Source organism: Panthera onca, chromosome A1 (assembly GCF_046562875.1).
Source record: "Panthera onca isolate mPanOnc1 chromosome A1, mPanOnc1 haplotype 2, whole genome shotgun sequence".
In the NCBI taxonomy this organism is placed as follows: domain Eukaryota; kingdom Metazoa; phylum Chordata; class Mammalia; order Carnivora; family Felidae; genus Panthera; species Panthera onca.
In genome coordinates, this window is record NC_138339.1 from 221,747,017 (window position 1) to 221,771,748 (window position 24,732).

General features: G+C 42.0%; 1 protein-coding gene across 4 annotated transcripts in view; it reads right to left on the reverse strand.

The window, feature by feature from the left end:
* The window catches only part of SLC25A15 (solute carrier family 25 member 15), a 69,585-nt gene that overhangs the window by 4,975 nt on the left and 39,878 nt on the right, over window positions 1-24,732 (reverse strand). For all 4 annotated transcript variants that reach the window (XM_060637281.2, XM_078434082.1, XM_060637279.2 and 1 more), the window contains 2 exons: window positions 8,616-8,874; window positions 3,585-3,722 (listed from right to left, as the gene is read on the reverse strand). In XM_060637281.2, coding sequence (XP_060493264.1) covers window positions 3,585-3,722; window positions 8,616-8,874 — 397 coding nt within the window. The remainder of the gene's footprint in view (window positions 1-3,584; window positions 3,723-8,615; window positions 8,875-24,732) is intronic.

Below are 24,732 nucleotides of genomic sequence, written 5' to 3' on the forward strand. Positions count from 1 at the left end.
AACCAAGGGACCCGGATTCTGAGAACAGAAGGCTTCTACTGAGAGGAAATCTCAGAGAAGCGCAGTTATTTTAGGACCAGCGTTCTCATAAACTATGGATGACAAAAGACATTTCATTAAAGTGCATTTGTACAAAGCTGGGTGTGCCCGCCACACCCCCCGCCAAGATTTCAACAGACCGCACCAGAACCCCGTCTCACACGGAAGCATGGTGTTCACACATCCCAAGTGGGCTGGGGATCGAGCCTCCTCAGCAAAGGAGGGCCTGAGAGTACTCATGGAAAAGGAGTTCCCTGGAGTTTTGGAAAATCAGGGCCTCTGGCCGTGGACAAAACAAGCAATGGACCCGGACCAGAACGGACATGGCAAAGAGAGCTCACAGAGCTCCTTTTGGCTAACTGCTGGGCTCACATCACATGCAATGACTTTCATAGCACACACGAAGCAGAAGGGAAAGACGCAGACAGCACCGGGCATCACTCCCACCCCTCCCACCCAATGAACCCTCTCTGGAGGGGCTCTTTAGGAATCTGCCCCACAGCTCCCCCCACCCCCGCCCCGTGTAAAGGACCCTCCGAAGATGTGCAAATAAAATCCAACTCCGTTTGGCAAGCAGAGAAAGAGAGGTTTGTGAAAGCCAGATAAGCTCTTTTTTTTTTTTTTTTTTTATGGCTTGCATCCTCTGGCCCTCAATAAACAAATTCCTTAGTTCCTCATTTGAAAATAAAAAGTGCATTCATACATTCTAGAGGTCGTTATCAAAGATGTAAGAGAGCCAATACCCATCTTTTTCCAACAGCAAATGAGTGAAATTACAATAAGGAGCTGTACAAACTCAGCAAAAATAAAATGGTGTTGTATTTGCCCAGGCCCCTACCTCCCACCAGTCCTACCCTCCCCAACCTTTGTTTTGAACTGATGTGTACTGAGGCACTTGGTTCAGGTGCTTCAGGTTTGTTTTCCTCTGTGCTAGTACAGGGAAATGAACAACGGAGTAAATGTTACTTGAAGGCAAGACAAAGGAAATTCTTAGAAATTCCTGGAGGGTGGGGCGCCTGGGTGGCTCAGTCTGACTTTGCCTCAGGTCATGATCTCATGGTTGGTGAGTTTGAGCCCCACATCAAGCTCTCTGCTGTCATCAGAGAGCCCACTGTGGATCCTCTGTCTCCTCCCTCTGCCCCTCCCTGCTTGTGCCCTCTCTCTCAAAAAAATTCCTGTAGGGCAAGAAGCACCAAGAATTTAGTTTTTAAGGAAGTAGGTATGTAATAATTTTTATTTCACGCTGCTCAGAGCCTTGTAGCAGCCGGGATGCAGGACACTTTCTGCTAGACCCCTCTTCCTGACGGTAGGCACCATGGCAGGCTTTACCCATCAGAAAAACAGTACCAGAAACACCTGCTCAGTGCAGTGTAGAGAACCCCTCACTTCTCACTTAGCTCAGCAGGTGACCCTGGCTTGGACCAGTGGAGGATCAAACCGAACGTAATAAAAGGCCCTTCAGAAGGCTTCCTCAGGCATCACCTATTGGCCAGGTCCTTCCTGCAACTCAGCTCCCATTCTACAATGGGAATATAACAGAGTAATTCAACTCAGTGCCTTCTGATCCAAGTTTTAACCCTAAGCTACTATACCCCTGCGTGGGCACTGCCACACCTAAAATACAGTCAACCAATATTTACTTTTGTGCAAGGTATCCATTTTCCTAAGTCTTTGGCCCCAAAATTTACTTTCTTAAAAGTACCTTAAACTACTAAGGGGCATGAGAGCAACTTTCTGGGTGTTGTTAATGTTCTACCTCTTGATCTGGGCCCTGGCTTCAACTATGTTTGTTTTAGGACTATAGAACCCCACACTTATGATTTCTGCATATGTATTATAGTTCAATAAAAAGTTTTAAAGACTTACATTTTTGGACCCCTAAGCTAGGACTAGATTCAAACTGGCTGTAATGAATCTCAAGGGTACAGGATATAGAGCTCTGTTATACAAACACCATCCTCACTAGGAGGAGACTAACTCTGTAAGTGGCCAATTTATCTGTTTTTTCCCAGCAGATTTACAGACTTTGAGTAAACCACACTGACGAGAACTTTGGTCAGCCAGATGTTAAGATAAATAAACAAGTGTTGAGATTAACAAAGACAATAAATTGCTTGAGAACCCAAATAAATCATACTGTATATGACACACTCTCATGAGGTAACTAGAATCTATTTTAAAGACTGAAGGGGAAAAGGATAAAAAGATTCAAAGGGTACATGTACCCCAATGTTTATAACAGCATAATGAACAATAGCCAAACTATGGAGAGAGCCCAAGTGTCCACTGACTGATGGATAAAGATGTAGTGTGTGTGTAAATATATACACATTGCCATTTGCAATGATGTGGATGGAGCTAGAAGGTATTATGCTAAGCAAAATAAGCCAGAGAAAGACAAATACTATATTATTTCACTCATATGTGGAATTTAAGAAACAACACAGATGAGCATGTGGGAAGGGCAGGGGAAGAGAAGGGAGGGAAACAAGAGACAATGACAGAGAACAACCTACGGGTTGACAGAGGGAGATGGGTGGGGGGATGGGCTAAATGGGTGATGGGCATTAAGGAGGGCACTTGGGATGAGCACTGGGCATCATAGGTCAGTGATGAATCACCTAATTCCACTCCCGAAACCAATACTGTACTGTATGTTAACTAAAATTTAAATTTTAAAAATTTTTAGAAGAATTTGCTTATAGAAAAAAGAAAGAAGATTTAAACATGATTAACTAATGTGGCCTAATAGATGTATAGAATACTATGTTCAATAAATGAATATATGGTCTCATTAAAAGACTGAGGGGGAAGGGCACCTGGGTAGCTCAGTTGGTTGAATGTCAGACTCTTGATTTTAGCTCAGGTCATGGGACTGAGCCCCATGTCGGGCTCAGTGCTGAGTGTGGATCCTGCTTGGGATTCTCTCTCTCTCTCTCTCTCTCTCAAATGAATAAATGAGGTAATATTTATTAAAAAAAAAAAAAAAAAGGCTGAGGAGGAGAGTGGGTTGATGGTCACAGAGTAGCTCACAAGGGCTCTGAGGAGTTTTTTTTTTTTTTAGAACATGGGCCCTCTGTGGGTACATGTGAAGGATCAGGGAGGGAAGTAAGGAAGTTACCCCAGCATGTGGGGTGATCACCCATGTGAGACCAGGGAATGGGCATCAAATATTCATCTCAGAGCCCAAACTGATACTTATGAAGGCTCAGCTCTCAGACATGTTCCAAAGCTGTCTGCTATGTGCCTCCTACACAGCTGGGGATCATGCCTCACGCACTCAACACGCCAAGAGCAGTATTAGCTCCTGGCTTACTTCCCGGCTATTAAATATCTGCCTACAATGCTCTGATGTGGGGGCGGGGGTGGGTGCAGCCATCACAGGCAGTCCGTCCAGAAAGTGATCCTCTGGCAGGGGAAAGAGTTCTGAAAACAGTATTTTGGAGTGGATAAATCCATTTCTCTCAGTTTGAGTACAATATAAAATATACAAATACTGCACCAAGGCAACAGAGACCCAACAATTGTGCCCAAGCAGTGCTTACTTATGGCTTCTGGCTATCTTTCCTGACGACTCCATTTCATGCATGGTCTGTAGTCGGCACTTCACGAGTTCAGTGGGGCAAAGCACGAGAGCAGCAAAGGCAGAGGCGAAGGAACCAGCGGCCGCGTTCTGCAGATCACTGGAAGGAGACAAGCAGTTATTCATTCATTCAGCATTCACCATGCAGAGCACTCGGGCAGTGAGGGACAGCCACCATCAAAGAGAGGAACACTTGGGAACCTGCACGCGGTGTTTCATCTAAGGGTCTCACAACCCTGGGAGGCTGACAGCAACACCCCAACTGTCATGTGGCAACACAACACACAGAATACATAGAACACATGCTACTACCAAGTAGCAATACTAGGATTCAAACGCAGGTCTGCCTGACTGCAAAACCCATGCTCCTTTCATCAGTCATAGTGCTATGCACCGAATGTATCCCCCACTCCCAAATTTCTATGCTGAAGCCTTAATCCCAAATATGCTGGTATTTCCGGAGGGACTTTGGGAGGTAATTAGATGGAGAGGAAATCGCAAGGGTAGAACCCCCAGGATGGAATTAGTGTCCTTATAAGAGACCACCTAGCTCTCTCTCCACCCACTGAGGACACACCAAGAAGGTGTCCCTCTACAAACCAGGAAGTGGACCCTTACCAGACACCAAATCAACCAGCACTATGACCTTGGGCTTTCCAGTCTCCAGAACTGTGAGAAACAAAGGTTTGTTTAAACCACCCAGTTTGCAGCCACTCTGGAAAACAGTGTGGAGGTTCCTCAAAAAATTAAAATTAGATCTACCCTATGACCCAGCAATAGCACTGCTAGGAATTTACAGAAGGGATACAGAAATGCTGACGCACAGGGGCACTTGTACCCCGATGTTTATAGCAGCACTTTCAACAATAGCCAAATTATGGAAAGAGCCTAAATGTCCATCAACTGATGAAGGGATAAAGAAGATGTGGTTTATATACATAATGGAATACTACTTGACAACGAGAAAGAATGAAATCTGGCCATTTGCAGCAACATGGATGGAACTGGAGAGTGTAATGCTAAGTGAAATAAGTCAGGCAGAAAAAGATAACCATGTTTTCACTCATATGTGGATCCTGAGAAACTTAACAGAAGACCAGGGGGGAGGAAATGGGGGGGCGGAGAAAGTTACAGAGAGGGAAGGAGGCAAACCATAAGAGACTCTTAAATACTGAGAACTGAGGGTTGATAGGGGGTAGGGGAGAGGGAAAAGTGGATGATGGGCATTGAGGAGGGCACCTATTGGGATGAGCACTGGGTGCTGTATGGAAACCAATCTGACGATAAATTATATATATGTATAAAAAAAACCCACCCAGTTGATGGTATTTTGTTACAGCATCCAGAAGTAAGACACAATGCCATATGAAACAAAATCAAAAGGGGAGGAAAGGGGGGGGAGGAGAGAGGAAAAAAATCACCCATACTCCCACCACCACCCCAAAGGCACCCGTTATTAATACTTCAGGGTATCTGCCACTAAGCTTTATAAAACTAGGTTCCAAGGCTATCCCCACATGCCCAAAAATCCAACCTGGGGCAACCAGATATGTAACGTAACTGCCCAGATGAAAGCCCAGGATGAATTTTTAACCATAAAGCTGCTCATCGCAAAGTGTCTTCCCAGTTCCGCTGACCTCCTGACCTCAGCAACAGAGGGCACCAGGAGGCTGCAATAGTACTGAAGGAGGGGGTGAAGCCAGTGCCAGTCAGCAAGCTCGACAGCTGGAGGCAAAAAGGCTAAGTCGGAAATCTAAATGGAGGAACGCACAAAAACCAGAAGTATTCACCTCACCTCAAAAGGGTTTGGTACCACTGGCCACAGTCACCAGCAGGGCTGTGAAACTGAGGTCCGATGAGTCCAAAAATATGGGGAGAAGCCTGAGAAATCCGTCATCAGGAATTATTCTGTGAGTGTTCATGGGGGCAGAAAATAAGACCCTTTCTAACCTGGGCAGTGTTCTGCCACAGGAGCTCAGCTGGCCCATGGGGTTGGGCAAGGAAGCAGCAAGAGGCTCACAGCAGGACAGTGGGCTCCCTGACACTCCCCCGTTAAATGCCAGCATACCACTGTCACTGGACAACTGGGATGACACCCCCCCGGGGGGTAAGCCCCCCAGCTGACTGCCCTGGGTAGAGATCCCAACAATTTTCCTCCAAACCATGAGCAAGAGCCTAATAGACCTAACATGTTCACTCATCCTCAAGTTATGTCCAACAGTTACATAAACTGACGTCAGACGTCAGTATAAAATCAAGGGCTTCCTCCAATCTCAGCCCCCTCTCCTATCCCCAGGTGACCTGGCCTCGGTGCTGCGGGCAGACAGGAGGAGGGTACCCCGGGTCCAGCCGGTCGGCTGCACACCCAGGTCTCAGAATAGCTGGCCTGAAGGGAGGCTTCTTCCAGGAGCAAGACGCTGCTTTGAGTAGAGACTTGCTTTTCATTTCAGAGAATTAAATATCGGCCCATCACCTGGTGAGAGCCAGACACATGACTATCCTTGCTCTCAGCTTCTAGTGTGTGGAAAGTGCCCAACACCACTCACACTGTTCCTTCCCTGCCTTTTACTCCTGCTTAGCTGGTTGTCAACGCCAAAGCTTCAGGGGGTTTCTGTGGTCTTTCAGCCAGTCTGCGGATCCATACCTGGTCTCCCTCAGGGACTCTCTGTCAACTTGCGACAGGCGACAGTCAATTAGGGTCATTAACCAGAGTTGCCAAGTTTGCCGGAACAGAGGCGGCATCGATAAATGGGGACATCTATCAACCTAAGACACAATAATGGCTCAGCCACCTGAAGGAATACCGAGCATGCTGTCCCATCCCAACAACAAGGCAGATCAGGTGTGCAGTAGACTTTGGCTCTCCGATAAATACTCTCATCTTCCAGGGCACTAAATAAGGTAGGCCGGCCCAAGGCTGCACCTGCCGTAAAGGCGTTCAGAACTGGAACTGAAGCTTCAGTAGGCCTAGGATGGGGTTTTGTAAGAATCCGCTGTTTGTCACCCCTTCAACAAACAAGTACCTGGACACGCCTGCTGTGTTTACACCCCATGCAGCCAAAGGTCAAAGGAGAACATGACTCAGGGTGGAATTTAAACCATGGACGGACAAATATTTACGAATTTGCTGAAATTCACAGTAGTTTCTTCCAAGCAGTGCTTTCCTTTCACTGCTTCTGCTGATTTATCTTTTCTCTAGACCTGACCCCTACCCACGGTCCAGAGCCCTGACTCTGGTCTTAGGGAAAGAACACCAGATGGGGGCCCAGAAGGCATGGGTTTGAGTCCTGCTCTCTGTTATGAGCTCAGATAATATGATCCTAAGCCTGTCAGGATCTGCATGAAATTCCCCCCATCTGTAACACAATTAACACCATCCACCGGCTTTGCTGCTCTCGCAGGACATCAGTGAGGGCTAAAAACAAAAACAAAAAACACAAGAAAAACAAAAACGAACCAAAAAAACCACGATAGCCGTGGGAGTCATAGCTCTGTTAACTCTAAGGTAGCATCTAAGGTAGCGTTTTCCCAACAGGCAATAAGTACACACTGTTTCTGAATGACGAAAAAGCAGCTCTTTCCCACGCCAAGACCAAAAAAAGAGGAGGTTGCTGGGTTAGGCCAAGTGAAATAGGCCGGCTTCTTTGTTGCAGGACTTCCTCCGGGACCTCATGTGGCTGCTGTCTTCTCTGCAAGGCGTTCTCCTCTGGGGATGCTGCAGGGGACCTAAACCCCAGGTCTCCTCATGTAGAAAGTCTCCCCCTTGAGCAGGGAGGGCGACAGTCACTACAGTGTTCTTCCCATCAGTCTCTATCATGAGATCCCACATTCTCCTCGTTTGTTTCTTGCATATTTCTTTACTTCATCTCTTTTTCCTGACCCCTCTGTGCTGGAAGGTCCTAGAATCAGTGTGCAGCCCCCTACAGAAGCTATCTCCCTGGGTGATTTCATCCAGTCCCCTTAAAAAACAAGTTCCATCCATCAAGACAAAATTCCTGCCTGCAAAAGGGCATGTCTTAAAGACCACTAGGCACCTCCAGGGAACTTATGGACAAAAGGGACCTACTTTTAGTCAAGTGGGACCCGAGTTGCAATAGGGTTTCCAATTCCTACCAATACAACCCGTAAGAACCATGCAGCTGATACAATTTAAGTGATTTTTAAAAATTCAACATTCAGAAAAGGGATGGCTACACATCCCAGTGTTTCCCGAGTTCTTCCTAGTTGCTGTGTATGTAAATATCCAAGGGATGGCCAAGCACATGGCAGAGTCTGACGTTTGGGGCAGACGTGGCCAAACAGGTTCATCTCCATCTTCTGAGATGCTGCCGACTCTTCCTAAAATTCCAAGTGTCTCTCAGACTGGTTCAGGCAGCTTCTTCCAATCCTCTGCATTTTGCCGACGAGGTGGAATCCCAAACGTGACTCCCAGGCTGCATCTGTGGCTCTGATCCAGCACCTGTGCCCACAAGAGAAGTAGTACGACCTGCAGCATCTGAAAAGCATCTTCGTGAAGGACACCAATACGTAAGGGTGTCTCCTTCTCCATGGTACATTACAGGCAATCCTCGTCCTGCAGAATTCGTGGTTTGCAAGTTTTATAGGATGACAACTTATTCCTCCATAACCAGAGAGAAAGTGGGTTATTTTAAAAAAGGAAACATCCTTCCCATAAGGTATCACAAAAATTTTGACTATACAACAACGTTGTCTTTTAAATTTCTTTTTAATGTTTATTTTATTTTTGAGAGAGTGAGAAAGAGAGAGACAGAGCATTAGCAGGGGAGGGGCAGGGAGAGAGGGAGACACAGAATCCCAAGCAGGCTCCAGGCTCTGAGCTGTCAGCACAGAGCCCGACGCGGGGCTTGAACCCACGAACCGTGAGATCATGACCTGAGCCGAAGTCGGACGCTCAACCGACTGAGCCACCGGGCGCCCCCAACAAGGTTGTCTTTTGAAACAAACTGAGCAGGTATTAGTGCCCACGACTCACCTTAGCTTGGCCTGCTTTTCCAATCCAACCACTTTCCGCACCACCTGTTGGCAGAAGCCGTAGCACATGAAGAGGACAGAGTTCTCGGCGATGTTGGCAATCAGCGCTGGGCTGGTCCCCTTGTAGAAGCCGCGGAAGCCCACTTGGGAGTAGGTTTTCAGGCAGCAGTCGGTGAGGCCCCTGTACAGGTTGGGGAACGTCTGCATCTTCACTTTCACGGTGTCAAAGGGCTGCCCGGTCAGTACACATGCCGTGCCCCCTACAACCAGGACAGAAATCTCCAGCACGAGTCTACGTGTGTTAGAGTGCAGCCTCAAATACCCACAGAAACAAGAGGGGAGCAGCCTACCCCAGGGCTTGCTTACACTTGTGTTCATTCGACTTCTTCCTCCCCCAAACCTTCGAGCCCAGTCCAATAAACAACACAGGGTTCCCAGTGTGCCCAGCACCCAGCTACAGCCCTGAAAGAGCTCACCCTCAGTAGGAGACTGATGTGTGTTCAACAGTCAAAACCAGAGGATGCAAAAGAGTGGAGTGTGTTCTCGGGTGTCAGCAGTGGGGTTAGAGGGACCTGGGCTTGAGGCCTGGCTCTGCTGTGACATCCCAGACAAGCAATACCAATTCTGAGCCCTGGTTCCTCAATCAGTTAGCAGGAGGATTAAATAAAAATGGATGAAAAGACTTAACGTAATGGCTGCTGCACAAGTGGTTAATAAGTAGCACTTAGTCTCTGTGTACATGCAACCATATAAAAGGAAGGGAAAGAAAGTCTGGCAGGAGCTAATCACTCCCTTTTGCCTAATGCCCAGCTGTACTGATGATTATCAGAAAAACAGAGGAAGAAGCAATAGGTAAAGACGACAGAGTCTGGCCAATCGCTAAAGAGCTAAACTTTGACTCTGCTTAGTACAAATCACATATTTCTGCACTTTTATACTGTAAGACTTTAGAAAACATCAAGATCAAAACTGCGTTAGAGGACTTCAATAAAAATTCTGAACATAAGGGAAATAACAAACTATAACCACCCTGTGATATCCCAGACCCCGGACTGGGTCAGCATTTGCGGAATGCCACAAGACTTCCATCTTCCTGGGGCCTAAGAGGCCACCGTAGCTCAGACATTCCCTGCTTGTGTCAGGAAACATAACCATCGGATGAAGTTTTTAAAGCTTCATCAAAATTGAAGTCTTACATTAAATATTTAAGGAATGCAACTTCATAATTTGATATTACACATAGTTACCCCAACTAAACTGTGAAAAGCAAAGATAGGAGAGGTCCTGTCTCAAATAACAGCCCCCCCCCCCCAAGTAATTACTGGCAGATAAAAAGACATTTTCAAGAAGTTCTGAAAACTGAACTCTTCTCTTAAGCAATCACAAGTGTGATCTCTGGGATCCTCTCCCTACTGTTCATTTGTTCTAGGAGAGTAATGATACATTCCCACTGAATTAGTAGTTCTGAATTAGTAGAATATAATTCAATAAGAGGTTACTACCATTAGGGTTATTCTTTGCCAGGTATTGAGAAGAATAAAATAAGACCCTAAATCAAAAAATAATTTAATCATTTGAAAAGAGGAGGTGAATGTCAGCATGTTTAAAGAGGATACATAATCTAGGTAATCTAGGTAACCTAGATGCAGATACACTGAATAAAGCATTCATTTCAGAGCATCACAATTTTAACTGGAAGTTTCCATATTTTAACCCAGTCATCCCAAACAGTTCCACATCACAGGTTGCTAATAGACACATTTGTTGCGTATCTGTAACAGTTACATTTCCAACAGGGAGAAGGTAGGAAGCTAGCACATTTTCAAATGCTTACAACAATTGTCTCCTCTCATCTATGGAGGTTAGTTGACTCTCCTGTAATTTACCACAAATGACACTGTCAGAGGCACTGCTGAGCCCCACTCATGTGGATGAGGACTACTCTGAACACCAGCACCAGTCACTGAGAACTAGTAGGTGCTTAGATGCCCATCAAGTATCCACGAAGCTATGAATAATTTACAGGAATATTTCTCCACTTACTTAGAGCACAGACCTCTGATCATCTCATTCTCCTCGAGAGGCAAGTGGAAACAGCATCTGCATTTTTTTGTAGGTATCCCAACAGGCCCTGCATTTTATTCTGCAAGACAGGCACTCAGACCATGGTACACTCTTCATTTCACCAAGGTCAGTGTTGTGGGTTTTCTCTGCTCTACACAACTGAGTCAGCAATGACTGGCAGGGCAGGGATGGTGTCAGTGGTGAAAGTAGGGAAGATAGAGCTAAAGACCAAAACGCAGACCCTTGACCACCCTGTCCACCTATGCAAAACAGAGAATCTCAAACGCAATGGAAACACTCAATAAATGTTCTGTTTAACAGCACTGGAAGCATAGCATTTTTAAAATATTCTAATGAAAAATGCTCTCGATGGACTAAATCCTCCAATCAAAAGACACAGGGTAAGGAGGCCTGGCTGGCTTAGTTGGTAGAGCATGTAATGCTTGATCTCAAGGTTGTGAGTTCAACTCCCATGCCGGGTGCAGAGTTTACTTAAAGAAAAAAAGAGGGGGCGCCTGGGTGGTTCAATCAGTTAAGCGTCCCGACTTCGACTCAGGTCATGATCACACAGTTCGTGAGTTTGAGCCCTGCATCAGTCTCTGCACTGGCAGCTCGGAGCCTGGAGCCTGCTTCAGATTCTGTGCTTCTCTCTTTCTCTGACATTCCCCTGCTAGTGCTCTCTTTCTTGGTCTTAAAAATAAATAAACATTAAAAAAAGAAAAAAAGACACTGGGTGACTGAATCAATAACACACACACACACACACACACACACACACACACACACAACATCTATATGCTGCCTACAAGAGACTCACTTCAGACCTAAACACACATACACTGAAAATAAAGGGGTGGAAAAACATTTAACATACAAAATAAGGCCAAAAAAAAAAAAAAAGCTGGAGTGGCAATACTTACACAAAATACTGTACAACAAACACTGTAGCAAGAAACAAAGAAGGGCACTATATCATGATAAAGGGATCAATCCAACAAAAGGATATAACATTTATTTTTTTTATTTATTTATTTTATTTATTTATTTTTTTTTAGGACGTATAGATTTTATTTATCATGAAGTTGGACTAAGTTTTTTTTTTTTTTTTTTTTTTTAATATATGAAATTTATTGTCAAATTGGTTTCCATACAACACCCAGTGCTCATCCCAAAAGGTGCCCTCCTCAATACCCATCACCCACCCTCCCCTCCCTCCCACCCCCCATCAACCCTCAGTTTGTTCTCAGTTTTTAACAGTCTCTTATGCTTTGACTCTCTCCCACTCTAACCTCTTTTTTTTTTTTTTCCTTCCCCTCCCCCATGGGTTTCTGTTAAGTTTCTTAGGATCCACATAAGAGTGAAACCATATGGTATCTGTCTTTCTCTGTATGGCTTATTTCACTTAGCATCACACTCTCCAGTTCCATCCACATTGCTACAAAAGGCCATATTTCATTCTTTCTCATTGCCACGTAGTATTCCATTGTGTATATAAACCACAATTTCTTTATCCATTCATCAGTTGATGGACATTTAGGCTCTTTCCATACTTTGGCTATTGTTGAGAGTGCTGCTATAAACATTGGGGTACAAGTGCCCCTATGCATCAGTACTCCTGTATCCCTTGGATAAATTCCTAGCAGTGCTATTGCTGGGTCATAGGGTAGGTCTATTTTTAATTTTCTGAGGAACCTCCACACTGCTTTCCAGAGCGGCTGCACCAATTTGCATTCCCACCAACAGTGCAAGAGGGTTCCCGTTTCTCCACAAGGGATATAACATTTATAAAGAGCTATGCACCCAATACAGGAACACCTAAATACATAAAGCAATTGTCATAAAGGGAAAAACTGACAGTAATATAATAGTAGAGGGCTTTAACACCCCAATTACATCAACAGATCACCCAGCAGAAAACAAAGAAACAGTGATTCTGAATAAAACATTAGACCAGTTGAACATAACCTATACACACAGAACATTCCATCCAAAAACAGAAGAATACACATCCTTTTCAAGTACACATAGAACATTCTCCAGAATAGATCATATGTTAGGCCACAAAACAAATCTCAATACATTTTAAGAAGACTGAAATCAGGGCACCTGGGTGGCTCAGTAGGTTAAGCGTCCAACTCTAAATAGCAGCTCAGGTCATGATCTTGCAGTTGTGAGATCAAGCCCCACATTGACTCCACACTGAGCAGGAAGCCTACTTGGGCATTCTCTCTCTCCCTCTCTCTCTGCCCCTCCCCCACTCGCTCATGTGTGTGCACACGCTCAAAATAAAATTTAAAAAGAAGACTGAAATCATATCAAGCATCTTTTTGACCACAACAGTATGAAACTTGAAACCAATCACAAAAACAAGACAAAGAAGAAATGAATGCAGGGAAGCTAAACATAAGCTACTAAACAATGACTGGGTTGACCAAGAAATCAAAGGAGAAATTTTAAAAAGCATGGAGACAAATGAAAATGAAAACAAAATGATCCAAAATCTTTGGGATGCAGCAAAAGTAACTCTAAGAGGGAAATTTATAGCAATACAGGCCTACCTAAAGAAACAAGAAAAATCTCAAACAATCTAAGCTTACACCCTAAGAGGGCTAGAAAAAGAATGAAACCCAAAGACAGTAAAAGGAAAGATCAGAGCAGAAATATGAAAGACTAAAAAATAAAAGATACATAAAATGAAGAGCTAATTCTTTGAAAAGATAAACAAGATTTATAAGCCTTTTGCCAGATTCATTAAAAACAAAAACAAAAAAAAGAGGCCTCTGGGGCACCTGGGTAGCTCAGTTCATTGAGCATCTGACTCTTGATTTCAGCTCAGGTCATGATTTCTTGGTTTGTGAGTTCAAGCCCCATATTGGGATTCTAGCTCTCCCTCTCTCTCTGCCCCCCTCCCCTGCTTGCACTCTCTCTCACCCTCAAAATAAATAAACTTTAAAGAAAAAAAAAAAGAACTCAAAATCAAAAATGAAAAGGAATAAATAAGAACTAAAACCACTAGGATGCCTGGCTGGCTCAGCCTGTAAAGCATATGACTCTTGATCTTAAGGTTGTGAGTTCAAGCCCTACATTGCACATGGAGCCTACTTTAAAAAAGTTTAGGGGCACATGCACCCCAATGTTTATAGCAGCACTATTAACAATAGCCAAAGTATGGAAAGAGCCCAAATGTCCATCGATGAATGGATAAAGAAAATGTGGTGAGTGTGTGTGTGTATATATATACATGTCTATACATACACACACACACACACACACCCATACATAATGGAGTATTACTCAGCATTCAAAAAGAATGAAATCTTGCCATTTGCAACTACGTGGATAGAACTAGAGGATATTATGCTAAGCAAAATTAGAGAAAGACAAATATCATATGACTTCACTCATATGAGGACTTTAAGAGACAGAACAGATGAACATAAGGGAAGGGAAACAAAAATAATATAAAAACAGGGAGGGGGACAAAACAGAAGAGACTCTTAAATATGGAGAAGAAACAGAGGGTTACTGGAGGGGTTGTGAGGGGGCGGATTGGCTAAATGGGTAAGGGGAATTAAGGAATCTACTCCTGAAATCATTGTTGCACTATATGCTAATTTGGATGTAAATTTAAAAATTTTTTTAAAAAGGCTAAAAACCAAAAGAAAAATTTTTAAATGGACACCACAGAAATACAAAGGATTATAAGATTATGAAAAATTATATGCCAACAAATTAGACAACTTAAAAGAAATGGATAAATTCCTAGAAACCTGTAATCTTATAAATCTGAATCAGAGACAGAAAAATTTGAACAGACCAACAGACCAATTACTGGTAATGACATTGAATTAAAAAAAAAAAAAATTCCCAACAAACAAAATTCTAGGACCAGATGGATTCACAGGTGAATTCTACCAAACATTTAGAGAAATACCTATTCTTCTCAAACTATTCCAAAAAATAGAGGAGGAAGGAAAACTTCCCAATTCATTCCATGAGGCCAGCACTATGCTGATATCAACAACAGACAAAGACACCATGTAGGGGTGCCTGGGTGGCTTAGTCAATTAACTATCCAACTTCAGCTCAGGTCATGATTTCTCAGTTCACAAGATCAAGCCCCACATTGGGCTCTGTACTCACAGCTCAGAACCTGGAGCCTAATTCAGATTCTGTGTCTCCCTCTGTCTCTGCCCCACCTCCACTCATACTCTCTCTCAAAAACACTAAAAAAAAAAAAAAAGACACTATGAAAAACCACAAGCCAATATCTCTGATCAACAGAGATGCAAAAATCCCCCGCAGCAAAATATTAGCAAATTACATTCAACAAAACAATAAAAAAAATCCTTCAGCACCATCAAGTAGGATTTATTCCAGGGATGCAAGGATGGCTCAATATTCTCAAATCAGTGGGATACATCACATTAACAAGAGGATAAAAACCACATGATCATCTCAATAAATGCAGAAAAAAGTATCTGACAAAATACAACATCCATTCATGAAGAAAACTCTCAACAAAGTAGGTTTAGAGGGAATATACCTCAACATAATAAAGGCCATGTATGAAAAACCCACAGCTAATATCATACTCAGTGGTGAAAAATTGTGAGCTTTTCCTTTATGATCAAGAACAAGACAAGGATGTACACTCTTATTACTTACTCAACATAGTACTAGAAGTCCTAGCTACAGCAATCATACAAGAAATGAAAGGCATCCAAACTGGTAAGGAAAAAGTTACACTGTCACTAATTTGCAGATAACATGATACTGCACATAGAAAACCTTAAAGACTTCACCAAAAAACTAGTTTAACTGATACATGAATTCAGTAAGTTTTTAGGATACAATATTAACATACAGAAATCCATTGCGTGTCTGTGCCCTAATAACAAAGTATTAGAAAGAGAAATTTTTTAATTTTAAAAATTAAAAAAAAAGAAAAATTAAGAAAACAATCCCATTTATAATCGCTCCAAAAAGAATAAAATACCTAGAAATAAATCAAGGAGGTGAAAGACCTGTACTCCTGAAAACTATAAAGCATTGAGAAAGAAATTGAAGATGACACAAATGGAAAGACACAACATGCCCGTGGATTGGAAGAACAAATATTGTTAAAAGGTCAATACTACCCAAAGCAAATCAATAGATTCAAAGCAATCTCCACCAAAATACCAACAACATTTTTCACAGAACTAGAATAATCCTAAAATTTGTAAGGAACCACAGACATCCCTGAATAACCAAACCAGTTTTGAAAAAGAACAACAAAGCTTGAGGCATCATGATCCCAGATTTCAAGATATACTACAAAGCCCTTGGTCCATGTGTGCATCCTCAGGCGGGATTCCTTCTCCAGGCACTAAGACACAGCTGTACAGAAGACCAAATCCCACTCGGCAGAGTACTTCCTCCCAGGTGAATAATCCTACCTGGATGATATTTTTCTTTTTTTTAAATTTCCTGAGTTTGGGAAGGTCTAGCAAGACTGCAAAAACAAAAATTACTCTTCAGGAAAATAAAACTATCCAGTTTTGACAACATAGCCACGATGTCTTGTGTACCGTCATAAATTTCTAGATTTGCAAAGAAATAGGAAAAGATCACCTATAGGGAAAGAATTCAGTTGATGAAAATGACCAGGAGATGGTTTAGGTATTAGATTTAAAATGTAAAGACATGAAGGAGCGCCTGCTGGCTCTGTTGGTTAGGCATCGGACTTTGGCTCAGGTCACAATCTCGAAGTTCATGAGTTTGAGTCCCGCATTGGGCTCTGTGCTGACAGCTCAGAGCCTGAAGCCTGCTTCGGATTCTTTGTCTCCCTCTCTCTCTCTCTGCCCCTCTCCCACCCACAAACTATCTCTCTCAAAAATAAATAAAACATTTAAGAAATTAATTGGGAATGCAAGCTGGTGCAGCCACTCTGGAAAACAGTATGGAGGTTCCTCAAAAAACTAAAACTAGAACTGCCCTATAACCCAGCAATTGCACTACTAGGCATTTATCCAAGGAATACAGGTGTGCTGTTTCAAAGGGATACGTGCACCCCAATGTTTATAGGAGCACTATCAACAATAGCCAAAGTATGGAAAGAGCCCAAATGTCCATCAATGGATGAATGGATAAAGAAGATGTGATTTTATATATATATATGTGTGTGTGTATATATATATATGTATATATATATACACACACACACAATGGAGTATTACTCAGCAATCAAACAGAATAAAATCTTGCCATTTGCAACTACGTGAATGGAACTGAAGGATATTATGTTAAGTGAAATTAGTCAGAGAAAGGCAAATATCATACGACTTCACTCATATGAGGACTTTAAGACACAAAACAGATGGACATAAGGGAAGGGAAGCAAAAATAATATAAAAACAGGGAGGAGAACAAAACAGAAGAGACTCTTAAATATGGAGAAGAAACAGAGGGTTACTGGAGGGGTTGTGGGAGGGGGGATGAGCTAAATGGGTCAGGGGCATTAAGGAATATACTCCTGAAATCATTGTTGCACTATATGCTAATTTGGATGTAAATTAAAATAAAAAAAATGAATAAAGTACTCATGCATGCAAGAAATAAATTAAAAATTAATTAAAAATGCAAAGACATATCAATAAATATGAAATTTAAAGGCTTGATGGAAAATCTGCCTTGCTGGTTAAAGAGATAAGGGAATCTCTTAAAAATGACCTAAAGGGGGGCGCCTGGGTGGCTCAGTCGGTTGAGCACCGGCTTCAGCTCAGGTCACGATCTCACCGTCCGTGAGTTCGAGCCCCGCGTAGGGCTCTGTGCTGACAGCTCAGAGCCTGGAGCCTGTTTCGGATTCTGTGTCTCCCTCTCTCTGACCCTCCCCCATTCATGCTCTGTCTCTCTCTGTCTCAAAAATAAACGTTAAAAAAATTTTTTTTTTAAAAATGACCTAAAGGAAATTTTAGGAATAAAAAGTACATATCTGAAATGAAAAATCCAAAGAACTCCAGTACCAAAAAGGAGTGGCAACAAAGATTTAGCCACACAAAAAACAAGATAAAGAAAATAGAAAGAGCAAACTCTAAAGTAGTTGAGGATATTGAAAATTTGACTTTTTTAAAAAAATGTTTATTTTTGATAGAAAGAACATGGGCAAGGAAGGGGCAGAAAGAGGGAGAAAGCGAGAATCCTAAGCAGGCTCCACGATGTCAGCACAGGGCCCAATGTGGGGCTTGAACCCATGTACCATGAGATCATGACCTGAACTGAAATCAAGTCAGCCACTTAACCAACTGAGCACCCAGGTGCCCTGAAAATTTGACTTTCAAAGAAATTAGTGATCTGAGTAGCAAGTTAGAGGAAGCTAAAGTGTACGCTACAAACCAAGGTAAGGAACTGTCCCATGATGAATCACAAAATCACAAAGTCATGAGAAGTGTGGAAGAAGCCATAAGCAATATAGTGATGGATGCAGAGATTGCAGCACCTTGCAGAAGTAACAGGAGAGAAAGAGAGATTGAAGAGGATGAAGTGGTCAAAGAATAACAGGAAAAAAAATCCCTCAGAATTTAAAGAACAAACAGAAAATTCTAAAAAACCTCTGGTAAAGATGAAGGAGCAATACTCATGGCAGCAGACTTTTCATCAGCAACGATGGGCATTAGTAAGCAATAAAGTAATGTCTTCAACATCCTAATGGAAAATGATTTTGAACCTAACTTTCTAGGCCAAGTTAAATTAGCATTTAAGCATTAAGCATGGTGAAGTAAGGACATTTTCAGATATGCAAAGGCTCAGCAAATTTACCAGCCAAAAATCATTTATAAAAGAATTACTGAAAGATACATGCCCACAAAATGAAAAAAAGGAGGACGATATCGGACTTAAGAAAAAATGGATAAAACTCTACCAGATTCAAAGCATGGAGCTAGGGAGGAAATCAAACAAAAAAACAAAACAGTAAAATAGATCAATGAAGCTGGTTCTTTGAAAGAATTAACAAAATTGACAAACCCCTAGCCAGTTTGATCAAAAAGAAAAAGGACCCAAATAAATAAAATCAAGAATGAAAGAGGAGAGATCACAACCAACACAGAATACAAACAATAAGAGAATGTTACAAGCAATTATATGCCAATAACATGCACAATCTGGAAGAAATGGACAAATTCCTAGAAGCATATACACTACCAAAACTGAAACAGGAAGAAATAGAAAACTTGAACAGACCCACAACCAGTAAAGAAATTGAATTAGTAATCAAAATTCTCCCAAAAAACAAGAGTCCAGGGCCAGATGACTTTCCAGGGGAATTCTACTAAACATTTGAAGAAGAGTTAACACCTATTCTCTTAAAGCTGTTCCAAAAAATAGAAACAGAAGGAAAACTCTTTCTATGAAGCCAGCAATACCTTGATTCCAAAACCAGACAAAGACCCCATTAAAAAACAGAACTATAGACCAATTTCCCTGATGAACATAGATGCAAAAGTCCCCAACAAGATACAAGCCAACAGGATCCAACAATACATTAAAAATATTATTCACTATGACCAAGTGGGATTTATACCTGGGATACAGGGCTGGTTCAATATCTGTAAAACAATCAATGTGATACATCACATCAATAAAAGAAAGGAAAAGAACCACATGATCTTTTCAGTACATGCAGAGGAAGCATTTGACAAAATACAGCATCCTTTCTTGATAAAAACGCTCAAGAAAGTAGGGATAGAAGGAGCATACCTCGAGATCATACAAGCCATATACGAAAGACCCAACGTTAACTATCATCCTCAATGGGGAAAAACTGAGAGCTTTCCCCCTAAGGTCAGGAACAAGACAGGGATGTCCACCCTCACCACTATTATTCAACGTAGTATTGGAAGTCTTAGCCTCAGCAATCAGACAACATAAAGAAATAAAAGGCATCCAAATTGGCCAGGAGGAGGTCAAACTTTCACTCTTTCCAGATGACATGATACTCTATATGGAACACCGAAAAGATTCCACCAAAAAACTGCTAGAACTGATCCATGAATTCAGCAAGGTCACAGGATATAAAATCAATGCACAGGAATCAGTTACATTCCTGTACACCAACAATGAAGCAACAGAAAGAGAAATCAAGGAAACGAGCCCATTTACAACTGCACCAAAGCCCATAAAACACCCAGGAATAAATCTAACCAAAGAGGTGAAAAATCTATATACTGAAAACTATAGAAAGGTTATGAAAGAAACTGAAGAAGACACACACACAAAAAAGGAAAAATATTCCATGCTCCTGGATAGGAAGAATGGTGTTAAGATGTCATTACCCAAAGCAATCTACATATTCAATGCAATATCTATCAAAATAGCACCAGCATTCTCCACAGAGCTAGAACAAACAATCCTAAAATTTGTATGGAACCAGAAAAGATCCCGAATAGCCAAAGCAATCTTGAAAAAGAAAACCAAAGATGGAGACCTTACAATCCTGGACTTCAAGCTGTATTACAAAACTGTAATCAAGAAAATATGGTACCGGCACAAAAACAGACACTCAGACCAATGGAACAGAATAAAGAACCCAGAAATGGACCCACAAACATATAGCCAACTAGTCTTTGACAAGCAATGGAATAAAGACCGTCTCTTCAGCAAGTGGTGCTGGGAAAACCAGACAGCAACATGCAGAAAAATGAACCGGGACCACTTTTTTACACCACACACAAAAATAAACTCAAAATGGATGAAAGACCTAAATGTAAGACAGGAAGCCATCAGAATCCTCGAGGAGAAAGCAGGCAAAAACCTCTTTGACCTCGGCTGCAGTAACTTCTTACTCAACACATCTCCGGAGGCAAGGAAAACAAATGCAAAAATGAACTATTGGGATCTCATCAAAACAAAAAGCTTCTGCACAGCAAAGGAAACAATCAGCAAAAGTCAAAGGCAATTGATGGAATGGGAGAAGATGTTTGCAAATGACATATCAGATAAAGGGTTAGTATCCAAAATCTATAAAGAACTTCTCAAACTCAACACCCAAAAAACAAATAATCCAGTGAGGAAATGGGCAAAAGACATGAATAGACACGTCTCCAAAGAAGACATCCAGATGGCCAACTGACACATGAAAAAATGCTCAACATCACTCCTCATCAGGGAAATGCACATCAAAGCCACAAGGAGATACTACCTCACACTCGTCAGAATGGCTAACATTAACAACTCAGGCAATAACAGATGTTGGCGAGGATGCGGAGAAAGAGGATCTCTTTTGCACTGCTAGTGGGAATGCAAACTAGTGCAGCCACTCTGGAAAACAGTATGAAACTTCCTCAAAAAATTAAAAATAGAACTACCCTACAACCCAGCAATTGCACTATTAGGTATTTATCCAAGGGATACAGGTATGCTGTTTTAATATGAAATTTATTGTCAAATTGGTTTCCATACAACAGCCAGTGCTCATCCCAACAGGTGCCTTCCTCAACACCCATCACCCACCCTTCCCTCCCTCCCACCCCCGCATCAACCCTCAGATTGTTCTCAGTTTTTAAGAGTCTCATGGTTTGGCTCCCTCCCCCCTTTTTTTCCTTCCCCTCCCCCACGATCTTCTGTTAAGTTTCTCAGGATCCACATAAGAGTGAAAACATATGGTATCTTTCTCCGTATGACTTATTTCACTTGGCATAACACTCTCCAGTTCCATCCACATTGCTACAAAAGGTCATATTTCATTCTTTCTCATTGCCACGTAGTGTTCCATTGTGTATATAAACCATAATTTCTTTATCCATTCATCAGTTGATGGACATTTAGGCTCTTTCCATACTTTGGCTATTGTTGAAAGTGCTGCTATAAACATTGGGGTACAAGTGCCCCTATGCATCAGCACTACAGGTATGCTGTTTTGAAGGGGCACATGCACCCCAATGTTTATAGCAGCACGATCAACAATAGCCAAAGTATGGAAAGAGCCCAAATGCCCATCAATGGATGAATGGATAAAGATGATGTGGTACACACACACACACACACACACACACACACACACACACAAAATGGAGTATTACTCAGCAATCAAAAAGAATGAAATCTTGCCATTTGCAACTACGTGGATGGAACTAGAGGGTATTATGCTAAGTGAAATTAGTCAGAGAAAGACAAATATGACTTCACTAATAGAAGGACTTAAGATACAAAACAGATGACCATAAGGGAAGGGAAGCAAAAATAAAAACAGGGAGGGGAACAAAACATAAGAGACTCTTAAATATAGAGAACAAACAGAGGGTTGCTGGAGGGAATGTGGAGGGGGCATTAAGGAATCTACTCCTGAAATCACTGTTGACTATAGGCTAACTTGGATGTAAATTTAAAAATAAATTATTTTTAAAAAGCTTAATGTTAAAAATGAAAATAAAAATGAGATCATGCTGCAAAAAGAATAAACATTAAAAAAAAAAAAAAAAAAAGGATCATGAGACACAGAGGATAGACTCCGAAGCTCCAGCATCCATTTTGACAGGAATTCCAGAAAAAAGATAATGAAGAGCATGGAGCAGAGGAAATAATTAAGGAAATAATTAAAGAAAACTTTCCAGAGGTAAAGAAAGATTCAAGTTTTGAGAGGATCAGTGCTTTCCAAGTAGCTAGTAAGACTGACAAAAACAGACTTGCTCCTAGACACATCTCGGTGAAATCTTGGAATTCCAATGATAAAGAAAAAATCATAAAGGCTTACAGAAAGAGAGAACGTACAGAGGAACAAGAATCAGACTGATGGCAGACTTATTGGATACTCTGGATGCTAGAAGTAAACAGAGCAAGATCATAAAAGTTCTTCAGGCAAAAGGCTTTAAACCTAGAATGCCATACCCAGCCAAACTGGCATTTGACGTTGAAGGTAAAACAAGAACATGTTTTGATACCAAAGCATCCACAAAGTTTATTTCTTGCATCCCCCCCCTTTGCTAAAGTATATACTCCAACAATTCTTTCAATCTAGGGTGACTATAAATACACACAATATACATTATCTTCTTCCCACACCAAAAGTAAACAAGGAAAACTGGAAAATAAAATGTCACATTTCTACCTAGGAGGATGGACAGCTAAAGTAGTTGGGAAGTAGGGGAAAAGCATGTTATAGATACTACCCAGATGTTGGGAAAGTTAAAGAGTATATTAAAATTAATGTTAATCATCATAGCTTCTGTAGAAGTAGACTTTCTGAACTATAGACAGAGGTGGGGTTAAAGTAATAAAAAAAAAAGCACAGGAAAAATATGGCAGGATAAATAGAAAAAAAATGCGAAACTTGAACTCTTATCAAGAAGGTATTTAATTTTATCCTATGTATTAATGTGAATCTTGAATCTTTATATTAAACCTTTTCTTTTAAAAAAAGATATACCACAAAGCTGTAATAATCAAAACAGTATGGTACTGGCACAAAAGTAGACACATAGATTAATGGAACAGAAGAGAGAGCCCAGAAACAAACCCACACTTATAGAGTCAATTACTCAGTGACAAAGAAGGGAAGAATATACAATAGGGAAAAGAAAGACTCTTCTATAAATGGTGCTGGGAAAGGGATGGCTATATGCAAAAGAATGAAAATGGACTACTTTCTTCCACCATACACAAAAATAAACTCTTCCACCATAAACAAAAAACGGATTAAAGACCTAAATGTGAGACCTGAGAACATAAAACTTCTGGAAGAAAACATAGGCAGTAAGTCCTTTGACACTGGTCATAGCAACATTTTTCTAGATAGGTCTCCTAAGGCAAGGGAAACAAAAGTAAAAATAAACTATTGGGACCACACTACAATAAAAAAGCTTCTGCACAGTGAAGGAAACCATCAATAAAACAAAAAACCTACTAAATGGAAGAGAATACAGTATTTGCAAATGATATTGATAGGGAGTTGATATTCAAAATACATAAAGAACTTCTATAACTCAACATCAAAAAAAAACCAATCAAATTTAAAAAATGGGGAGGGGGGGGCATCTGGGTGGCTCAGTCTGTTAAGCGGCTCAGGTCATGACCTCCAGGGTTCTTGGGGTTGAGCCCTGCATCTGGCTCTGTGCTGATAGCTCAGAGCCTAGAGCCTGCTTCAGATTCTGTGTCTTTCTCTCTGGCCCTCCCCCACTCACGCTCTGTCTCTCTCTCGCGCTTGCTCTAACATTAAAAACAAAAAAGGGCAGTGGACCTGAATATACATTTTTCTAAACATATCTAAATGGCCAACAGATCCATGAAGATGCTCAGCATCACTAATCAGGGAAAAGCAAATCCAAACCACAACGAGATATGACCTAATACCTATCAGAATGGGTAGAATCAAAAAGACAAGAAATAACCAGCGTTGGCAAGGATGTAGAGAAGAAGAAACTCTTAAACACTATTAGTGGGAATGTACATCAGTGCAGCCACAAGGGAAAAAAGCATGTTGGTGGGTTCCTCAAAAAGTTAAAAACATAAATACCACGTGATCCATTCATTCCATTACTGGGTATTTACCCAGGAAAACCAAAAACACTAATTCAAAAAGATACATTACACCCCTAGGTTCCCTGCATTATTAGAATAGCCAAGATATGGAAAACCCAAGCGCCCACTGGCAGATGAAGAGGCAAAGAGAAGGCGATAAAGGTGGCCCCTCAGGCTCCATGGTGGCGGCCAGTGGCGGCCGCCTGAGTTAGGCTTCGTGGAGGCAGGGCCCACGTGGCAGCCGGCAGTTCCCAAGCAAGGTGGGAGGCGGGGCTGCCAGGGCCGGAAGAGCTGGCCTTCTCGCTACAGCTCCACCCAGCTGCCGACCGCGCCGACGCCTTCCGCCGCGGCCTCTTCCTCTTCTGCTGCCGGGCGCCACCATGATGCGCAGGCCCACGCAGCGGGCAGCCGCGGTTCCCGGGCCAGGACCGGGAAGGCGGCGCTGGTCTCGCACGGTAGGGGCCAGCCAAGGTGAAGGGGGCGTGGCCCCGCGCAGCGCCCGGTCTCCACCCCCACCCCGCTCCCTTGCGCATTCTGGGCCCCAGCTTTTGAGTTAAGCA